The following is a 17,639-nucleotide window of genomic DNA, read 5'->3' on the forward strand; positions in this document are numbered from 1 at the left end:
TTGGCTTCATGATTACTAAAATCTTACAGAAACTTAGAAGTATATATAATTCTTATCCTATCTTGTCAGATTTTATCATTTTAAACAAGATGTTAAGTGACTTAGCACATATTATTGTCCTTACCTAGAATCCTTAAAGGGACAGTCTAGTCCAAAACAAACTTTCATTATTCATATAGGACATGTAATTTTAAACAATTTTCCAATTTACTTCTATCACCAATTTTGCTTTGTTCTCTTGGTATTCTTAGTTGAAAGCTAAACCTAGGAGGTTCATATGCTAATTTCTAAGCCCTTGAAGGACGCCTCTTATCTCAGGACACTTTGACAGTTTTTCAAAGTGGTGTTAGTTCATATGTTTCATATAGATAACACTGTGCTCACGCACATGGAGTTCCTAGGAGCCAGCACTGAGCTAAGATACAAGATAATCACAGAGGTAAAAAAGTGTATTAATATAACTGTGTTGGTTATGCAAAACTAGGGAATAGGTAATAAAGGGATTATCTATCTTTTAAAACAATAAATATTCTTGTGTAGACCGTCCCTTTAACTGCAGTGGAAGAACCATACATAGATAAATCAATATCAAAATATACTTTGTTTCGCATTACATTGTATTTCACTATTTTCATATTTTATGGAACTTTATATTTTCATTTTATCCCCAGAGGTGCTATTGTTGTTGTTGGTAACGTATCTGTTGACTCCATTTTTGTAAATGCTGGTATGGAGACACGTTTTGAAACAGAAGCATCCTTCAACTTTCTTACAACTGTGAAATTTTCTTCATATCCATTCTTGGTTTGCATGCAAATGGATAAGGGGACATTTCCTTTCAGGTAAGGATTTTTTTTTCTGTACCACTGAACTCAATTGAATGCTAAACATGAACATACTTTCAGCCAGAGTTTTTCATTTTGAGCTGTGCGGTGCTAACAAGAAGTTTTGTCTCACTGCTTACTTACATGCAGCGCTGGTATTTCGAGTTTTTATAAACCCGGCGTTAAAAGACAAGAAGTGAGCGTTGAGCAAAATTTTGCTCCTTAACGCACTCCAATACCAGCGCTGCTTAAGTCAGCGGTGAGCTGGTCATACGTGCTCGTGCACGATTTCCCCATAGGAATCAATGGGGAGAGCCGGCTAAGAAAAAGTCTAACACCTGCAAAAAAACAGCGTAAAACTCAGTAACGCAGTCCCATTGATTCCTATGGGGAAATAAAATTTATGTCTACACCTAACACCCTAACATGAACCCCGAGTCTAAACACCCCTAATCTTACACTTATTAACCCCTAATCTGCCACCGCCAACATCGCCGCCACCTACATTATACTTATTAACCCCTAATCTTCCGCTCCGGACACCGCCGCCACCTACATTATACTTATGAACCCCTAATCTGCTGGCCCCAACATCCCCGACACCTAGATTATATTTATTAACCCCTAATCTGCTGCCCCAACTTCGCCGCCACTCTAATAAATATATTAACCCCTAAATCGCTGCACTCCCGCCTTGCAAACATTAGTTAAATATTATTAACCCCTAATTTGCTGTCCCTAACATCGCCGCCACCTGCCTACATTTATTAACCCCTAATCTGCCGCCCCCAATGTCGCCGCCACTATACTAAATGTATTAACCCCTAAACCTAAGTCTAACCCTAACCCTAACACCCCCTAACTTAAATATAATTACAATAAATCTAACTAAAAATTACTATAATTAACTAAATTATTCCTATTTAAAACTAAATACTTACCTATAAAAGAAACCCTAAGCTAGCTACAATATAACATAGTTACATTGTAGCTAGCTTAGGGTCTATTTTTATTTTACAGGCAAGTTTGTATTTATTTTAACTAGGTAGAATAGTTATTAAATAGTTATTAATTATTTAATAACTACCTAGCTAAAATAAATACAAAAGTACAGTGAGGGAAAAAAAGTATTTAGTCAGCCACCAATTGTGCAAGTTCTCCCACTTAAGAAGATGAGAGAGGCCTGTAATTTTCATCATAGGTATACCTCAACTATGAGAGACAAAATGTGGAAACAAATCCAGACAATCACATTGTCTGATTTTGAAAGAATTTATTTGCATATTATGGTGGAAAATAAGTATTTGGTCACCTACAAACAAGCAAGATTTCTGGCTCTCACAGACCTGTATCTTCTTCTTTAAGAGGCTCCTCTGTCCTCCACTCATTACCTGTATTAATGGCACCTGTTTGAACTCGTTATCAGTATAAAAGACACCTGTCCACAGCCTCAGTCACACTCCAAACTCCACTATGGTGAAGACCAAAGAGCCGTCGAAGGACACCAGAAACAAAATTGTAGACCTGCACCAGGCTGGGAAGACTGAATCTGCAATAGGCAAGCAGCTTGGTATGAAGAAATCAACTGTGGGAGCAATAATTAGAAAATGGAAGACATACTGATAATCTCCCTCGATCTGGGGCTCCACGCAAGATCTCACCCTGTGGGGTCAAAATGATCACAAGAAAGGTGAGCAAACATCCCAGAACCACACGGGGGGACCTAGTGAATGACCTGCAGAGAGCTGGGACCAACATAACAAAGGCTACCATAAGTAACACACTACGCTGCCAGGGATTCAGATCCTGCAGTGCCAGACGTGTCCCCCTGCTTAAGCTAGTACATGTCTGGGCCCGTATGAAGTATGCTAGAGAGCATTTGGATGATCCAGAAGTGGATTGGGAGAATGTCATATGGTCAGATGAAACCAAAGTAGAACTGTTTGGTAGAAACACAACTCGTCGTGTTTGGAGGAGAGAGAATGCTGAGTTGCAACCAAAGAACACCATACCTACTGTGAAGCATGGGGGTGGCAACATCATGCTTTGGGGCTGTTTCTCTGCAAAGGGAACAGGATGACTGAGCCGTGTACATGAAAGAATGAATGGGGCCATGTATCATGAGATTTTGAGTGCAAACCTCCTTCCATCAGCAAGGGCATTGAAGATGAAATGTGGCTGGGTCTTTCAGCATGATGATCCCAAACACACCACCCGGGCAACGAAGGAGTGGCTTCGTAAGAAGCATTTCAAGGTCCTGGAGTGGCCTAGCCAGTCTCCAGATCTCAACCCCATAGAAAACCTTTGGAGGGAGTTGAAAGTCCGTATTGCCCAGCGACAGCCCCAAAACATCACTGCTCTAGAGTAGATCTGCATACAGGAATGGGCCAACATACCAGCAACAGTGTGTGACAACTTTGTGAAGACTTACAGAAAACATTTGACCTCTGTCATTGCCAACAAAGGATATATAACAAAGTATTGAGATGAACTTTTGATATTGACCAAATACTAATTTTCCACCATAATATGCAAATAAATTTTTTCCAAATCAGACAATGTGATTGTCTGGATTTGTTTCCACATTTTGTCTCTCATAGTTGAGGTATACCTATGATGAAAATTACAGGCCTCTCTCGTCTTCTTAAGTGGGAGAACTTGCACAATTGGTGGCTGACTAAATACTTTTTTGCCCCACTGTACCTGTAAAATAAAACCTAACATAAGTTACAATAACACCTAACACTACACTATAATTAAATAAATTAACTAAATTAGTAACAATTAAATAAATTAAATTCAATTAGCTAAAGTACAACAAAAACCCCACTAAATTACAGAAAATAATAACAAATTACAAGATATTTAAACTAATTACACCTAATCTAATAGCCCTATCAAAATAAAAAAGCACCCCCAATATAAAAAAAAACCCTAGCCTAAACTAAACCACCGAAAGCCCTTAAAAGGGCCTTTTGCGGGGCATTGCCCCAAAGTAATCAGCTCTTTTACCTGTAAAAAAAATACAAACAGCCCCCCCAACAGTAAAACCCACCCACCACCCACACAACCAACCCCCCAAATAAAATACTGTCTAAAAAAACCTAAGCTAACCATTGCCCTGAAAAGGGTATTTGGATGGGCATTGCCCTTAAAAGGGCAGTTAGCTCTTTTGCGGCCCAAACCCTTGCCGAAAAATAAAACCCACCCAATACACCCTTAAAAAAACCTAACACTAACCCCCTGAAGATCGACTTACAGTTCTGAAGACCGGACATCCATCCTCAAGGAAGCGGCAGAAGTCTTCATCCAACCGGGCCAAAGTCCTCAACGAAGCCGGGAGAAGTCTTCATCCAAGCCGTCCGAAGTGGTCCTCCAGACAGGCAGAAGTCTTCATCCAGACGGCATCTTCTATCTTCCTCCATCTGATGCGGAGCGGCTCCATCTTCAAGACATCCGACGCGGAGCATCCTCTTCTTCCGACGACTACCCGACGAATGAAGGTTCCTTTACGTGACGTCATCCAAGATGGCATTCCTTAAATTCTGATTGGTTGATAGAATTCTATCAGCCAATCGGAATTAAGGTAGAAAAATCCTATTGGCTGATGCAATCAGCCAATAGGATTGAGCTTGCATTCTATTGGCTGTTCCAATCAGCCAATAGAATGCAAGCTCAATCCTATTGGCTGATTGGATCAGCCAATAGGATTGAACTTCAATCCTATTGGCTGATTGCATCAGCCAATAGGATTTTTTCTACCTTAATTCTGATTAGCTGATAGAATTCTATCAGCCAATCGGAATCTAAGGGACGCCATCTTGGATGACATCACTTAAAGGAACCTTCATTCATTGGGTAGTCGTCGGAAGAAGAGGATGCTCTGCGTCGGATGTCTTGAAGATGGAGCCGCTCCGCGTCGGATGGATGAAGATAGAAGATGCCGTCTGGATGAAGACTTCTGCCCGTCTGGAGGGCCACTTCGCCTGGCTTGGATGAAGACTTCTCCTGGCTTTGTTGAGGACTTTGGCAAGGTTGAATGAAGACTTCTGCCGCTTCCTTGAGGATGGATGTCCGGTCTTCAGAACTGTAAGTCGATCTTCAGGGGGCTAGCGTTAGGTTTTTTTAAGGGGTGGGTTTTATTTTTAGGTTAGGGTTTGGGCCGCAAAAGAGCTAACTGCCCTTTTAAGGGCAATGCCCATCCAAATGCCCTTTTCAGGGCAATGGTTAGCTTAGGTTTTTTTTAGATAGGATTTTATTTGGGGGGTTGGTTGTGTGGGTGGTGGGTTTCACTGTTGAGGGGGTTGTTTGTATTTTTTTTTACAGGCAAAAGAGCTGATTACTTTGGGGCAATGCCCCGCAAAAAGGCCCTTTTAAGGGTTATTGATAGTTTAGTTTATGCTAGGGTTTTTTTTTATTTTGGGCGGGCTTTTTTATTTTGATAGGGCTATTAGATCAGGTGTAATTAGTTTAAATATCTTGTAATTTGTTTATTATTTTCTGTAATTTAGTGGGGGGGGGTTTTGTACTTTAGCTAATTTAATTTATTTAATTGTTGTTAATTTAGTTAATTTATTTAATTATAGTGTAGTGTTAGGTGTTATTGTAGCTTAGGTTAGGTTTTATTTTACAGGTACTTTTGTATTTATTTTAGCTAGGTAGTTAATAAATAGTTAATAACTATTTACTAACTATTCTACCTAGTTAAAATAAATACAAACTTGCCTGTAAAATAAAAATAAACCCTAAGCTAGCTACAATGTAACTATTAGTTATATTGTAGCTAGCTTAGCGTTTATTTTACAGGTAAGTATTTTGTTTTAAATAGGAATTATTAAGGTAATGATAGGAATTTTTAGTTAGATTTATTTAAACTACATTTCAATTAGGGGGAGTTAGGGTTATGGTTAGACTTAGGTTTAGGGGTTAATACATTTAGTATAGTGGCAGCGATGTTGGGGGCGACAGATACGGGGTTAATAAATGTAGGTAGGTGGCTGCGATGTTAGGGACGGCAGATTAGGGGTTAATAATATTTAACTAATGTTTGTGAGGCGGGAGTGCGGCAGTTTAGGGGTTAATATGTTTATTATAGTGGCAGCGAAGTTGGGGGCGGCAGATTAGGGGTTAATAAATATAATACATACATAGAGAAATGCACTCACAGGAACGAACATCCAGCTCAATACCATTGTTAGCCTGTTCTATGGTGATTTACCACCTGGGTGCAACTTCTTTTAGCCCAGCAATGCTTTTCACAGAGTAAAACTTTCCTGTAGTATATCAGTCTGATCCCGCCTATTACGGTCAGTCCAGCACCGAAATACCAGGCAATTCTTCTCTGAACAAGGAACACAGCAACCCCAGACGATCGTTTCGGCCTTCATTGGGCCTCGTCAGTGAGGTGTAGCTACATTCCTCTAAGCACACTGAGCAAGGAGTCCATGTCTGGTTGCCCCTTTTTCCCTTAGGGAGACTAAATACATACATAGAGAAATGCACTCACAGGAACGAACTTCCAGCTCAATACCATTGTTAGCCTGTTCTATGGCGATTTACCACCTGGGTGCAACTTCTTTTAGCCCAGCAATGCTTTTCACAGAGTAAAACTTTCCTGTAGTATATCAGTCTGATCCCGCCTATTACGGTCAGTCCAGCACCGAAATACCAGGCAATTCTTCTCTGAACAAGGAACACAGCAACCTCAGACGATCATTTCGGCCTTCATTGGGCCTCGTCAGTGAGGTGTAGCCACATTCCTCTAAGCACACTGAGCAAGGAGTCCACGTCTGGTTGCCCCTTTTTCCCTTAGGGAGACTAAATACATACATAGAGAAATGCACTCACAGGAACGAACATCCAGCTCAATACCATTGTTGGCCAATGTAGGTGTCAGCGATGTTGGGGGCAGCAGACTAGGGGTTCATAAATATAATGTAGGTGGCGGCGGTGTCCGGAGCAGGAGATTAGGGGTTAAAAGTTTTATTTTAATGCTTGCGATGCGGGAGGGCCTCGGTTTAGGGGTTAATAGGTAGTTTATGGGTGTTAGTGTACTTTTTAGCACTTTAGTTGAGTTTTATGTTACGGTGTTGTACCATAAAACTCTTAACTACTGACTTTTAAATGCGTTAGCACTCTTGACAGGGTAGGGTGTACCGCTCACTTTTTGGCCTTCCAGGACAGACTTGTAATACCGGTGCTATGGAAGTCCCATAGAAAAAAGACTTTACAAAGTTTACGTAAGTCGTTTTGCAGTAAGGCCAAAGAAGTGTGCGGTGCCCCTAAACCTGCAAGAATCGTAACAGCAGCGGGCGTAAAAAAGCAACGTTAGGACCTCTTAATGCTGCTTTTTTACCTTAACGCACAACTCGTAATCTAGCCATTTGTTTTTTACTGGTAATAAATTGTAGTATGTTTATATGGGACATAACAAAAGGGTTTGAATGTACTTAGATAATTCATGAGTTAAGAAAAAATTACATTTTTACATCACTACATTAGCAAAATGTATGTTGTGGAACAACTGTAAACAAGTAGTTTAGTGTAAAAAATTACATAATTTATAATTTATATTTTTTATATTATTATAGATTTATTTATTTAAATGGACACAGACAGACAAATTGAAATAATTATTGTGAAAGAGTCAAAATGAATACTCTGACAATTACTGTATTTGTGTAATGTCTTTTAAAGAGACAGTCTAGACCCAATACTTATTCTTTATTACTTTTTGCTACATACTAGACCAGCATGTTGCCATGGGTTCCACATCTATAAGCTTGTAAGAAGTAGATGAAACTTTTAAATAATCATTGTTTGGCCACCAAGCTAAGCCCACAGCTTTCTTCGTGTCCAGTTAGCTGTTCTTGTATGACAGTTTAGCAGTGCACATTTTTTATTTTTTAGTTAGCTATTTTAAAGTGCCCATGCACAAATTAGCATATACGAGTAAGGAAACATATTTAACCCCTTAAAGACCAACGACGTACTTGGTACATCCTACAAAATGTCCTTAATGACCAAGGACGTAGCCTGTACGTTGTTGGTGTTTCCAATCGGTGGAAGCGATCCTGATCGCTTCCAGACGCTTTCATGTTATTGCAGTGATGCCTCGATATCAAGGCATCCTGCAATAACATTTCTTAGACACCCCGATGCACAGAGAGCCATTCTGTGGCCCTCTCTGCATCAGCTATCGATGGCCGCAATCGTTGGTGGGTGGGAGCCGATGTGGGAGGTGGGTGGGCGGCCATTGATGGTAGGCTGTAAGTCAGAGGGGGTCAGGATCGCAATCGGGGGCCACCGGGGGTGCGCATGGGTGTGCGCACGTGCATGGGGGCGGGCGGGCGCGTGCACGGGGGCGGGAGCAGGTGGGAATGCTATACTATGAAACAATATTTTTTTTCCAATATGGTGGGGGAAAGGACTGTGGAGGGTGGGAATTTTTGCCTAAGGGATCTTTGAGGGGGTTGGATATTGAGGGGGCAGCTACACTACAGAAATGTTTTAATTTATATAAATAAATACCATGTTTTATGGCAAACTGGGTACTGGCAGACAATTGTGGGGTGGGGGAGGAAAGAGAGCTGTTTGGGAGGGATCAGGGGGTGTGATATGTCAGGTGGGAGGCTGATCTCTACACTAAAGCTAAAATGAACCCTGCAAGCTCCCTACAAGCTACCTAATTAACCCCTTCACTGCTAGACATAATACACATGTGATGCACAGCGGCATTTAGCAGCCTTCTAATTACCAAAAAGCAAAGCCAAAGCCATATATGTCTGTTATTTCTGATCAAAGGGGATTCCAGAGAAGCATTTACAACCATTTGTGCCATAATTGCACAAGCTGTTTGTAAATAATTTCAGTGAGAAACCTAAAATTGTGAACAATTTTACGTTTTTTTAATTTGATCACATTTGGCGGTGAAATTGTGGCATGAAATATACCAAAATGGGCCTAGATCAATACTTTGGGTTGTCTACTACACTACACTAAAGCTAAAATTAACCCTACAAGCTCACTAATTAACTCCTTCACTGCTGGGCATAATACACGTGTGATGCGCAGCGGCATTTAGCAGCCTTCTAATTACCAAAAAGCAATGCCAAAGCCATATAAGTCTGATATTTCTGAACAAAGGGGATCCCAGAGAAGCATTTACAACAATTTGTGCCATAATTGCACAAGCTGTTTGTAAATAATTTCAGTGAGAAATCTAAAAATTGTGAAAAAATTTGTGAAAAAGTGAACAATTTTTTTTATTTGATCGCATTTGGCGGTGAAATGGTGGCATGAAATATACCAAAATGGGCCTAGATCAATACTTTGGGTTGTCTTCTAAAATATATATATATATATATATATATATATATATATATATATATATATATATATACATGTCAAGGGATATTCAGGTATTCCTGACAGATATCAGTGTTCCAATGTAGCTAGGCTAATTTTGAGAAAAAAAAGTGGTTTGGAAATAGCAAAGTGCTAATTGTATTTATTGCCCTATAACTTGCAAAAAAAGCAAAGAACATGTAAACATTGGGTATTTCTAAACTCAGGACAAAATTTAGAAACTATTTAGCATGGGTGTTTTTTGGTGGTTGTAGATGTGCAACAGATTTTGGAGGTCAAAGTTAGAAAAAGTGTGTTTTTTTCCATTTTCCCTCAAATTTTATAATTTCTTTAATAGTAAATTATAAGATATGATGAAAATAATGTTATCTTTAGAAAGTCCATTTAATGGCGAGAAAAACGGTATATAATAAGTGTGGGTAAAGTAAATGAGTAAGAGAAAAATTACAGCTAAACACAAACACCACAGAAATGTAAAAATAGCCTTGGTCCCAAACGGTCAGAAAATGGAAAAGTGCTGTGGTCCTTAAGGTGTTAAGAGTTGGAGAAACTTAACATACCAAAATATACACGCTATAGGTGGGTGGAGCTAGGCGGCCATTTTCGGCTCCTAACAAACGATGATTATTTAAAAGTTTAATGTACTTCTTACAAGGTTATAGATGTAGAACCAGTTGTAGGATGCTTCTCTGCTATGTATCAATAAATAATCAAAATTAAATATTGGGTCTAGACTGTCCATTTAAGTTAAGAAAGCCGAATTATTACCGGTACCTTCACAAATCATCACATCAGATGTGTATAGCACATTTATTTTCAGCAGTACAATATATCTATAATATAGTCCCGTTTGTAACACGTCTGTCGGTGTCGTCAGTTGCGCACGCATCCTCAAAGGAATGTTGGCTGCGCGAAGCCAAAAGAATCCACCTGCATCTTGGTGTATTCCGAAAATGGCAGGGAGATGCAGTGTAGGCAAACCCAAGGCCTTAAAAAAAAAAAAAAATGCAACCTCACGAAATAACAAAAAAACACGTAACCGCCCGCAAGAAATAAATAAAAAACACCTAACCACCCGCAAGAAGTATAACAAAAAAAACCTAACCTCACGCACAAAGTATTAACAAACACCAAAACCGCCAACCCCAACATCGCAAAATAATAAAGTAATTAACCCCTAATCCGCAAATAACATTATTAAAATATTAACCCCTAAACCGACAAACCCCCACATTGCAATAAACCTAATTAACCTATTAACCCCTAAATCGCCAAACCCCCACATCGCAATAAACCTAATTAACCTGTTAATTCCTAAACCGCCAACCCCCCACAACGCAAATAACTAATTTAATTACTAAGCCCCCTAACCTAACACCCCCTAAATTAAACCCAATACTAAGTTAAATTTAAATAAAACCTAACATTAAATTACAAAAAAATAATCTAAAATTACAAAAAATAAAAAACTCTAAAATTACAGAAAAAAAATAAACAAAAATAAAAAAAAATTAAACATTATCCCTATCACCTAGATAACGAGTTGTGCGTTAAGGTTTTACGATGGCAATTTTAGTGTAAAAACAGTAACGCAGCCATTACGAGTCGTGTCGGTATAGCTATACCGCAAGCATTTTAGCCTGTAATGCAACGTCAATCCCGCACTCAAAGAAATGACATTTTTGTGTGGGATTTCTATAGCGCCGGTACTACAGGTTGTGCGGTGAGGCTAAAATGCTTGCGTTACAGCCTATAACAACACGATCCATACTGCCATCTGAGTGCAGTAGTTATGGATTTTGTGTAACAAAAATGTTTACAAAGTACACTAACACCCATAAACTACCTAGTAAGCCTTAAATTGAGGCCTTCCCGCATCGCAAACACTATTTAAAACTTACAAAATATTACTCAGCACACCTAAATAATGAAAAAACAACTTTATTACTTATTAGTATACAAAATAGTGAAAAAAATCACTGCCTAAAACCTTTCCCATTCCAAACATTCATCCATCATGCGTCCCTAGGGGAATCAAAAAATATGCCGCTATCTAAAAAAAGTTCACTTCAGACCCAAATGTTTCAATGCTTGATTTAGTACTTGTAATCCCAAAAGATGAGGGTGTTGAATAATATAACCCGTCTCAGAAAGGGTTAATAAGCAAAGTTAATCAGCAAAGTCAATGTCTGCAAGTATCATCTGCTATGTTAGTATGTTAAAATAGATAAGGCACTCTGTAGGATCTCTTCTGAACCCTTACTTAAATATATGCAGGTAAATCCCAGGTAAGTTGTCTCAGTCTATATACACTGCATATAACTGTCAACGCCTCTTGTCAGCGTATTAGCGTGTTAGCTCAGTGCAACAGTTAGTAACAATAGTAAGCAATGAAATGTTCCCACTGTGTGTAGCTGTCAATGCTTTTTGTCAATGTGTTGGCGTATTGATAGAATGCAACAGTTAGTTATAACAACATAGGTGTTAGTATTAAGCCCGATACTTGCGGTTCCGTTGTAAGGTACTTCCCAGCTCAGTCGGCTCAATGACAGGATAGCTCCTTAGCTCCCTGACTTTCACACTACACGCTTATTAACAAAGTCCAGAAAGTGTTCACTCGGGTTCAATGTGTCTCAATGCAAGCATAGCAGATGAAAACTTGTCATAGATAGACGGCATAGACAAACAACTCCGACGTGCGTTTCAGGACTCCGCCCTTTTTCAAGGATTTAACCCCTAATCTGCTGCCCGCCCACATCCCCACCACTATAATAAAGTTAATAACCCCTATTCCGCCGCTCCCTGACACCACCCCACTAACTTAACCTATTAACCACTAAACCGCCAGCCCCCCACATTGTCACTACTAAAAAAAACCATTAACCCCTAAACTGCCAGCCTCCCATATCACCACTAATAAATTAAACTATTAACCCCTAAACCCATAACCCCCTAACTTTAAATTAAAATTACAATATCCCTATCTTAAAATAATTAAAAACTTACCTGTGAACATATAAAAACCTGTTTAAACTAACAATTAACCTAACATAACTATTATACTAAAATTAAAATAACTACCAATTGAAAAAACAAAATTACACATTAAAAAAAACTAACACTATTAACACTATTAAAAAAATGTCTAAAATTACAAAAAAAAAATACCAAATACCGAAAAATAACAAACAATTACGAAAACTAACAAACAAAATTATCAAAAATAAAAACAATTACATCTAATCTAATAGCCCTATAAAAATAAAAAAGCCCCCCAAAATAAATAAAAAAACCTAGTCTACAATAAACTACCAATAGCCCTTAAAAGGGCCTTTTGTAGGGCATTGCCCTAAAGAAATCAGTTATTTTACCTGGAAAAAAATACAAAGACCACCCAACAGTAAAACCCACCACCCAACCAACCCCCTAAAATAAAAAACCTAACTGTAACAAAAACCTAAGCTACTCATTGCCCTGAAAAAGCATTTGTATGGGCATTGCCCTTAAAAGGGCATTCATCTCTTTTACATTGCCCTGAAAAGGTTTTTTTTTAAATCTTTTTGGGTGTTTTTTTTTTTTAGATAAGGGTTTTGGGCTTTAGGTAAAAGAGCTGAATACCCTTTTCAGGTCCATGTAAAAGAGCTTAATGCCCTTCTAAGGGCAATGCCCATACAAATGCCCTTTTCAGGGCAATGGGTAGCTTAAGTTTTTGTTAGAGTTAGGTTTTTTATTTTGGGGTGTTGGTTGGGTGGTGGGTTTTACTGTTGGGGGGTCTTTGTTTTTTTTTCCAGGTAAAAGAGCTGATTTCTTTAGGGCAATGCCCTACAAAAGGCCCTTTTAAGGGCTATTGGTAGTTTATTGCAGGCTAGGTTTTTTTTTTTTTTTTTTGGGGGGGTGGGATTTTTATTTTTATAGGGCTATTAGATTAGGTGTAATTGTTTTTATTTTTGATAATTGTTTGTTATTTTTCGTAATTTAGTATTTTTTATTTTTTTTAATTATAGACTTAAATTATTTAGTAGTGTTTTTTTTTTAATGTGTAATTTAGTTTTTTTTAGTTGGTAGTTATTTTAATTTTAGTATAATAGTTTAGTATAATAGTTATGTTAGGTTAATTTATAGTTTAAACTTAGTTTTTTTTAATTTCACAGGTAAGTTTTTATTTATTTTAAGATAGGGATATTGTAAATGTAATATAAAGTTAGAGGGTTGTTAGGTGTAGGGGTTAATAGTTTAATTTATTTTTTTGCGATGTGGGGGGCTGGTGGTTTAGGGGTTAATAGGTTTATTTAGTGGTGGTGATGTGGGAGGCCAGAGGTTTAGGGGTTAATAAATTTATTATAGTGGCGGAGTTGTCGGGGAGCGGCGGAATAGGGGTTAATAACTTTAATTAGTGGCGGTGATTTCGGCAGAGGCAGATTAGGGGTTAATAACTTTATTATAGTGGCGGCGATTTCGGGGGCGGCAGATTAGGGGTGTTTACACTTGGGGTTTATGTTAGGGTGTTAGGTTTAAACGTAACTTTTTTTTCCCCATAGACATCAATGGGGTTGCGTTACGGAGATTTTTCATTCTGCACTTCAGGTGGGTTTTTTTTACTCTCTCTCCATTGATGTCTATAGGGGAAAGTGTGCATGAGCACGTCAAAGCAGCCCTTGGCTTTTGTGCGGTATGGAGCTTAACGCCAAGGCGGCTTTTCAGAAACTCGCAATGGCAGCACTATGAAGGGTGAAATAATTAGACTTTTAATGCGTTTGTTTCGCACCCTCTATAGCGCAAAACTCGTAATCTATGCGTATGAAAATAAAAAAGCCCCCCAAAATAAAAACACCCCTTAATCTAAACTAAACTACCAATAGCCCTTAAAAGGGCCTTTTGTAGGGCATTGTCCTAAGTTAAACAGCTCCTTTACGTTTAAAAAAATACTAAGTCCCCCCTAACAGTAAAAACCCCCCACCCACCTAACACACCAAAATAAAAAACACTAAAAAAACCTAAACTACCCATTGCCCCTAAAGGTGCATTTGTATGGACATTGCCCTTAAAAGGGCATTCAGCTCTTTTGCAACCCATTAAATCCATAATCTTAAAAAAAAAATAAAAAAAAAATCCTAAAACTAAACCCCAAATAGGTACTCACCGTTCCTGAAGTCCGGCGGAGAAGGTCTTCTTTCAGGCAGCTCAATCATCTTCTATCTTTATCCGGAGCGAAGGCGGTGTGAAGCTGGCTTCCCCAATGCACGGACCCTCAGCGGCAGTTCTCAGCTGCGGTCCTAAGCGGCGGTCTTCAGTGACAGTGGTCCTCAGCGGCACGGAGGCTCCTCTATATGCAATCGTCCATCGCACACTGAAGATTGAATGCAAGATACCCCATATTTAATAAGAGCTACTGAAATAGGATTTCAGTAGCTCTGATCCTATTGGCTGATTTCAAAATTTCAGCCAATAGGAATGTAAGTTACCACAAATTGACTGCAGGACCTTGCATTAAATTTTCAGTGTATGCTGGAGATCGGATGAAGAGTAGCCTCAACGGTGCTGAGGATTGCCGCTGCTGAAGACCGCCGCTGAGGACCACCACTGAGAACCGCCACTCCGGATCTGCGCATCGGGGATCTGTGCCGCCTTCGCTCCGGATGAAGATAGAAGATGATGGAGCCATCTGGAAGAAGACCTTCACCGCCGGACTTCAGGAACGGTGAGTACCTATTTGGGGCTTAGTTTTAGGATTTTGTTTTATTTTATTTTTTTTATTTTTTTTAAGATTAGGGATTTAATGGGCTGTAAAATAGCTGATTGCCCTTTTAAGGGCAATGCCCCTTTAGGGGCAATGGATAACTTAGGTTTTCTGAGTGTTAGGTTTTTTATTTTGGGGGGTTGGGTGGGTGGGGGGTTTACTGTTAGGGGGTAATTGGTATTTTTTTTAATAAAAGAGCTGTTAAACTTAGGGCAATGCCATACAAAAGGCCCTTTAAAGGGCTATTGGTAGTTTAGTTCTAGATTAGGGGGTGTTTTTATTTTGGGGGGATTTTTTTTATAGGGGTATTAGTTTAGGTTTAAATTTTTTATTTTGGATAGCTTTGTTTATTTTTTTCTGTAATTTTACTTTTTTATTTTTTGTAACTTTAGCTTGGGGTTTGTATTTTTTAAACATAGACTGCCCTCTGGGCAGGTTTATCGCCTAGTCTTTAATAATCTTATTAATCTGGAATATCTTCTTGTTTGTCATGTACTTACCTTACCCTCTCTTTGGCTTCTGTGCCAGGTCTGCCAACTGTACCACATTTTCTCGGTATTGTCATGGGGTATAGTACTCTTCTGCGGTCCTTCTATTTAGTTTCTATTAATGAAACCTTAGATCGCACTCATCCCTCCCTGGAATGACCAAAAACAGTCCCAAAATTAACAAAAACTACCATGAAGCAGTCCAGTTCCATCATAGTTAATGGGACATAAAACAAACAGTTTTTTTCATAAATTCAGATAAAGAATACAATTTTAAACAACTTTCAAATTTACTTCTATTGTAAAAGTTTCTTCATTCTCTTAGTATCCTTTGTAGACGAGTAAGCTCAAGAGCAGCAATGCACTGCTGTAATCTGGCTGAACACATCTGTGAGTCAATGACAGGAGACATATATGCAGTTACCAATAAACAGCTCCCAGTGGTGCATTGCTGTTCCAGTGCCTATTCAGGTATGCTTTTCAACAAAGGATACTAAAAGAATGAAGACAATTTGGAAATAGAAATTAATTGGAAAGTTCTTTAAAATTGTATGCTCTATCTGAATAATAAAAGTTTTATTTTGACTTTGTTAACCCAGATCCCACTCATGGGATTGGCTAGTCTCTCATGGGAAGAATGTTGGGAAGTATCCAGTGCTAATAAATACATAAAGCTGAAAGATATAAACTGAAACATTGAACTTTGAGCAAAATCTCATTAAAGTTACGTGAGCATTGGCAGAAATCAATATGATTTTAATAGGTTCTAATATTTGTATTTCAGTTAATATACATTATTTTTACAAGGGAGAAAAAATAGTAATAGTGTAATAACTATTGCATTGTTTTCATTCATAACATAACACCCAGTATTTAAATCTGTTTTTATTTACAGACAATATGTCACAAAATTTGAGAGCTTGCCCTCCGGTAAGCCATACGTTTCCAGGAAAGGAAAGATAAATAAAGTGGCCGGCACAGAACTCCCTCTCCATCAAGAAAACTCCAACATGTGCAGGAGCGTATTCGCTGAACAGACCAGCTCATCAAATAGTTGGTTTTGAAAGCCAATGCTGGTGGATTGTTGTGGATACAATTTATGTGTTTAGTGCATGCAAAAAGTTTACATATTTAAAATGCTCTGAAATAAAGAAGCTGTTTCTTAGTGCACTAATATTATAATAAATTAGTTTGTTTTGGGGTAACCACTTTCACAGTGGAGACAACTCTAATGTATAAAAGAAAATAACAGTTCTGAAGATATTTTTAGAATTAAAAAAAAATGGAGAGACAGATATAGCTCACTCATCCATGGAAACAATGATTATTTTCTCTTTGTGAGATTTGATGCAAATTCTTTACTGTGAGAAGCAGTGATAGACTTTTATTGTTAACATTCAACATCAGAAATATCGGATAAATGAGCAGTCACCTTTTCAGGACTAAGGATACTGTGGGAATGTTTAGAGACAAATGTGTCTCTCTGTAGTGACGTGTAACTTGTATGAATAGAAAACTTGAAAATAAAATTAGTAATACAGTATATGTTACTGACTGATTTTTTTTTGTACAAACACAGCAATATGGTTAACAAGGTCTTACCCCTCCACAAAAGCACACCGTACAGCGTTCAAAATTAACTGACACAAATAAAGCCATAGAGAAAACAAATATGGCGCTCAAGTCGAAATATATACAAGTCCAAATGTATTTTGTCCATTTAAACCAGGGTATCAAACCGTGACTGACGGAACGTAGATAAAAAGGCTGACGCGTTTCAGCGGTACGCACCGTATTCATAGCCCTGCTACAGTCATTGTTTTAAAAGGCTAAACTTCATCTCATTGGTGAGAAACTATGTGATGTCACTACATATTTTAAAAACATAGTATCAAATTTCATTGAACATTGATACACATTATGCTTTGAGTATAGACTTGTGCAGCTTCGAAAAATTTGGTTCGGATCGATTCGAATTTCGGTTCGGATCGATTCGAATTCGGAAGAAATCAAATGAATTTGTTTCGGATTCATTCGGATTCTTTCGGATTCGTGAAAAATTTGGTTCGATTCGGTTCGATTCGCTTCAAATCAATTCGGAATTTCGGTAAGTGTTAAGTGGGATGTGCTGTTTAAAACTTACAAAATATTACTCAGCACACCTAAATAATGAAAAAACAACTTTATTACTTATTAGTATACAAAATAGTGAAAAAAATCACT

General features: G+C 38.2%; 1 protein-coding gene across 1 annotated transcript in view; it reads left to right on the forward strand.

Moving 5' to 3' along the window:
• MTTP (microsomal triglyceride transfer protein) overlaps positions 1 to 16,959 on the forward strand; it is a 173,616-nt gene extending 156,657 nt beyond the window's left edge. Inside the window, exons 17-18 of the mRNA XM_053703476.1 lie at positions 672 to 842; positions 16,312 to 16,959. Of these exons, the coding sequence (XP_053559451.1) occupies positions 672 to 842; positions 16,312 to 16,480 (340 nt within the window). The 3' untranslated portion in view covers positions 16,481 to 16,959. The remainder of the gene's footprint in view (positions 1 to 671; positions 843 to 16,311) is intronic.
• The last annotated feature ends 680 nt before the right edge of the window (positions 16,960 to 17,639 follow it).

Source organism: Bombina bombina, chromosome 2, assembly GCF_027579735.1.
Source record: "Bombina bombina isolate aBomBom1 chromosome 2, aBomBom1.pri, whole genome shotgun sequence".
Taxonomy (NCBI): Eukaryota; Metazoa; Chordata; class Amphibia; order Anura; family Bombinatoridae; genus Bombina; species Bombina bombina.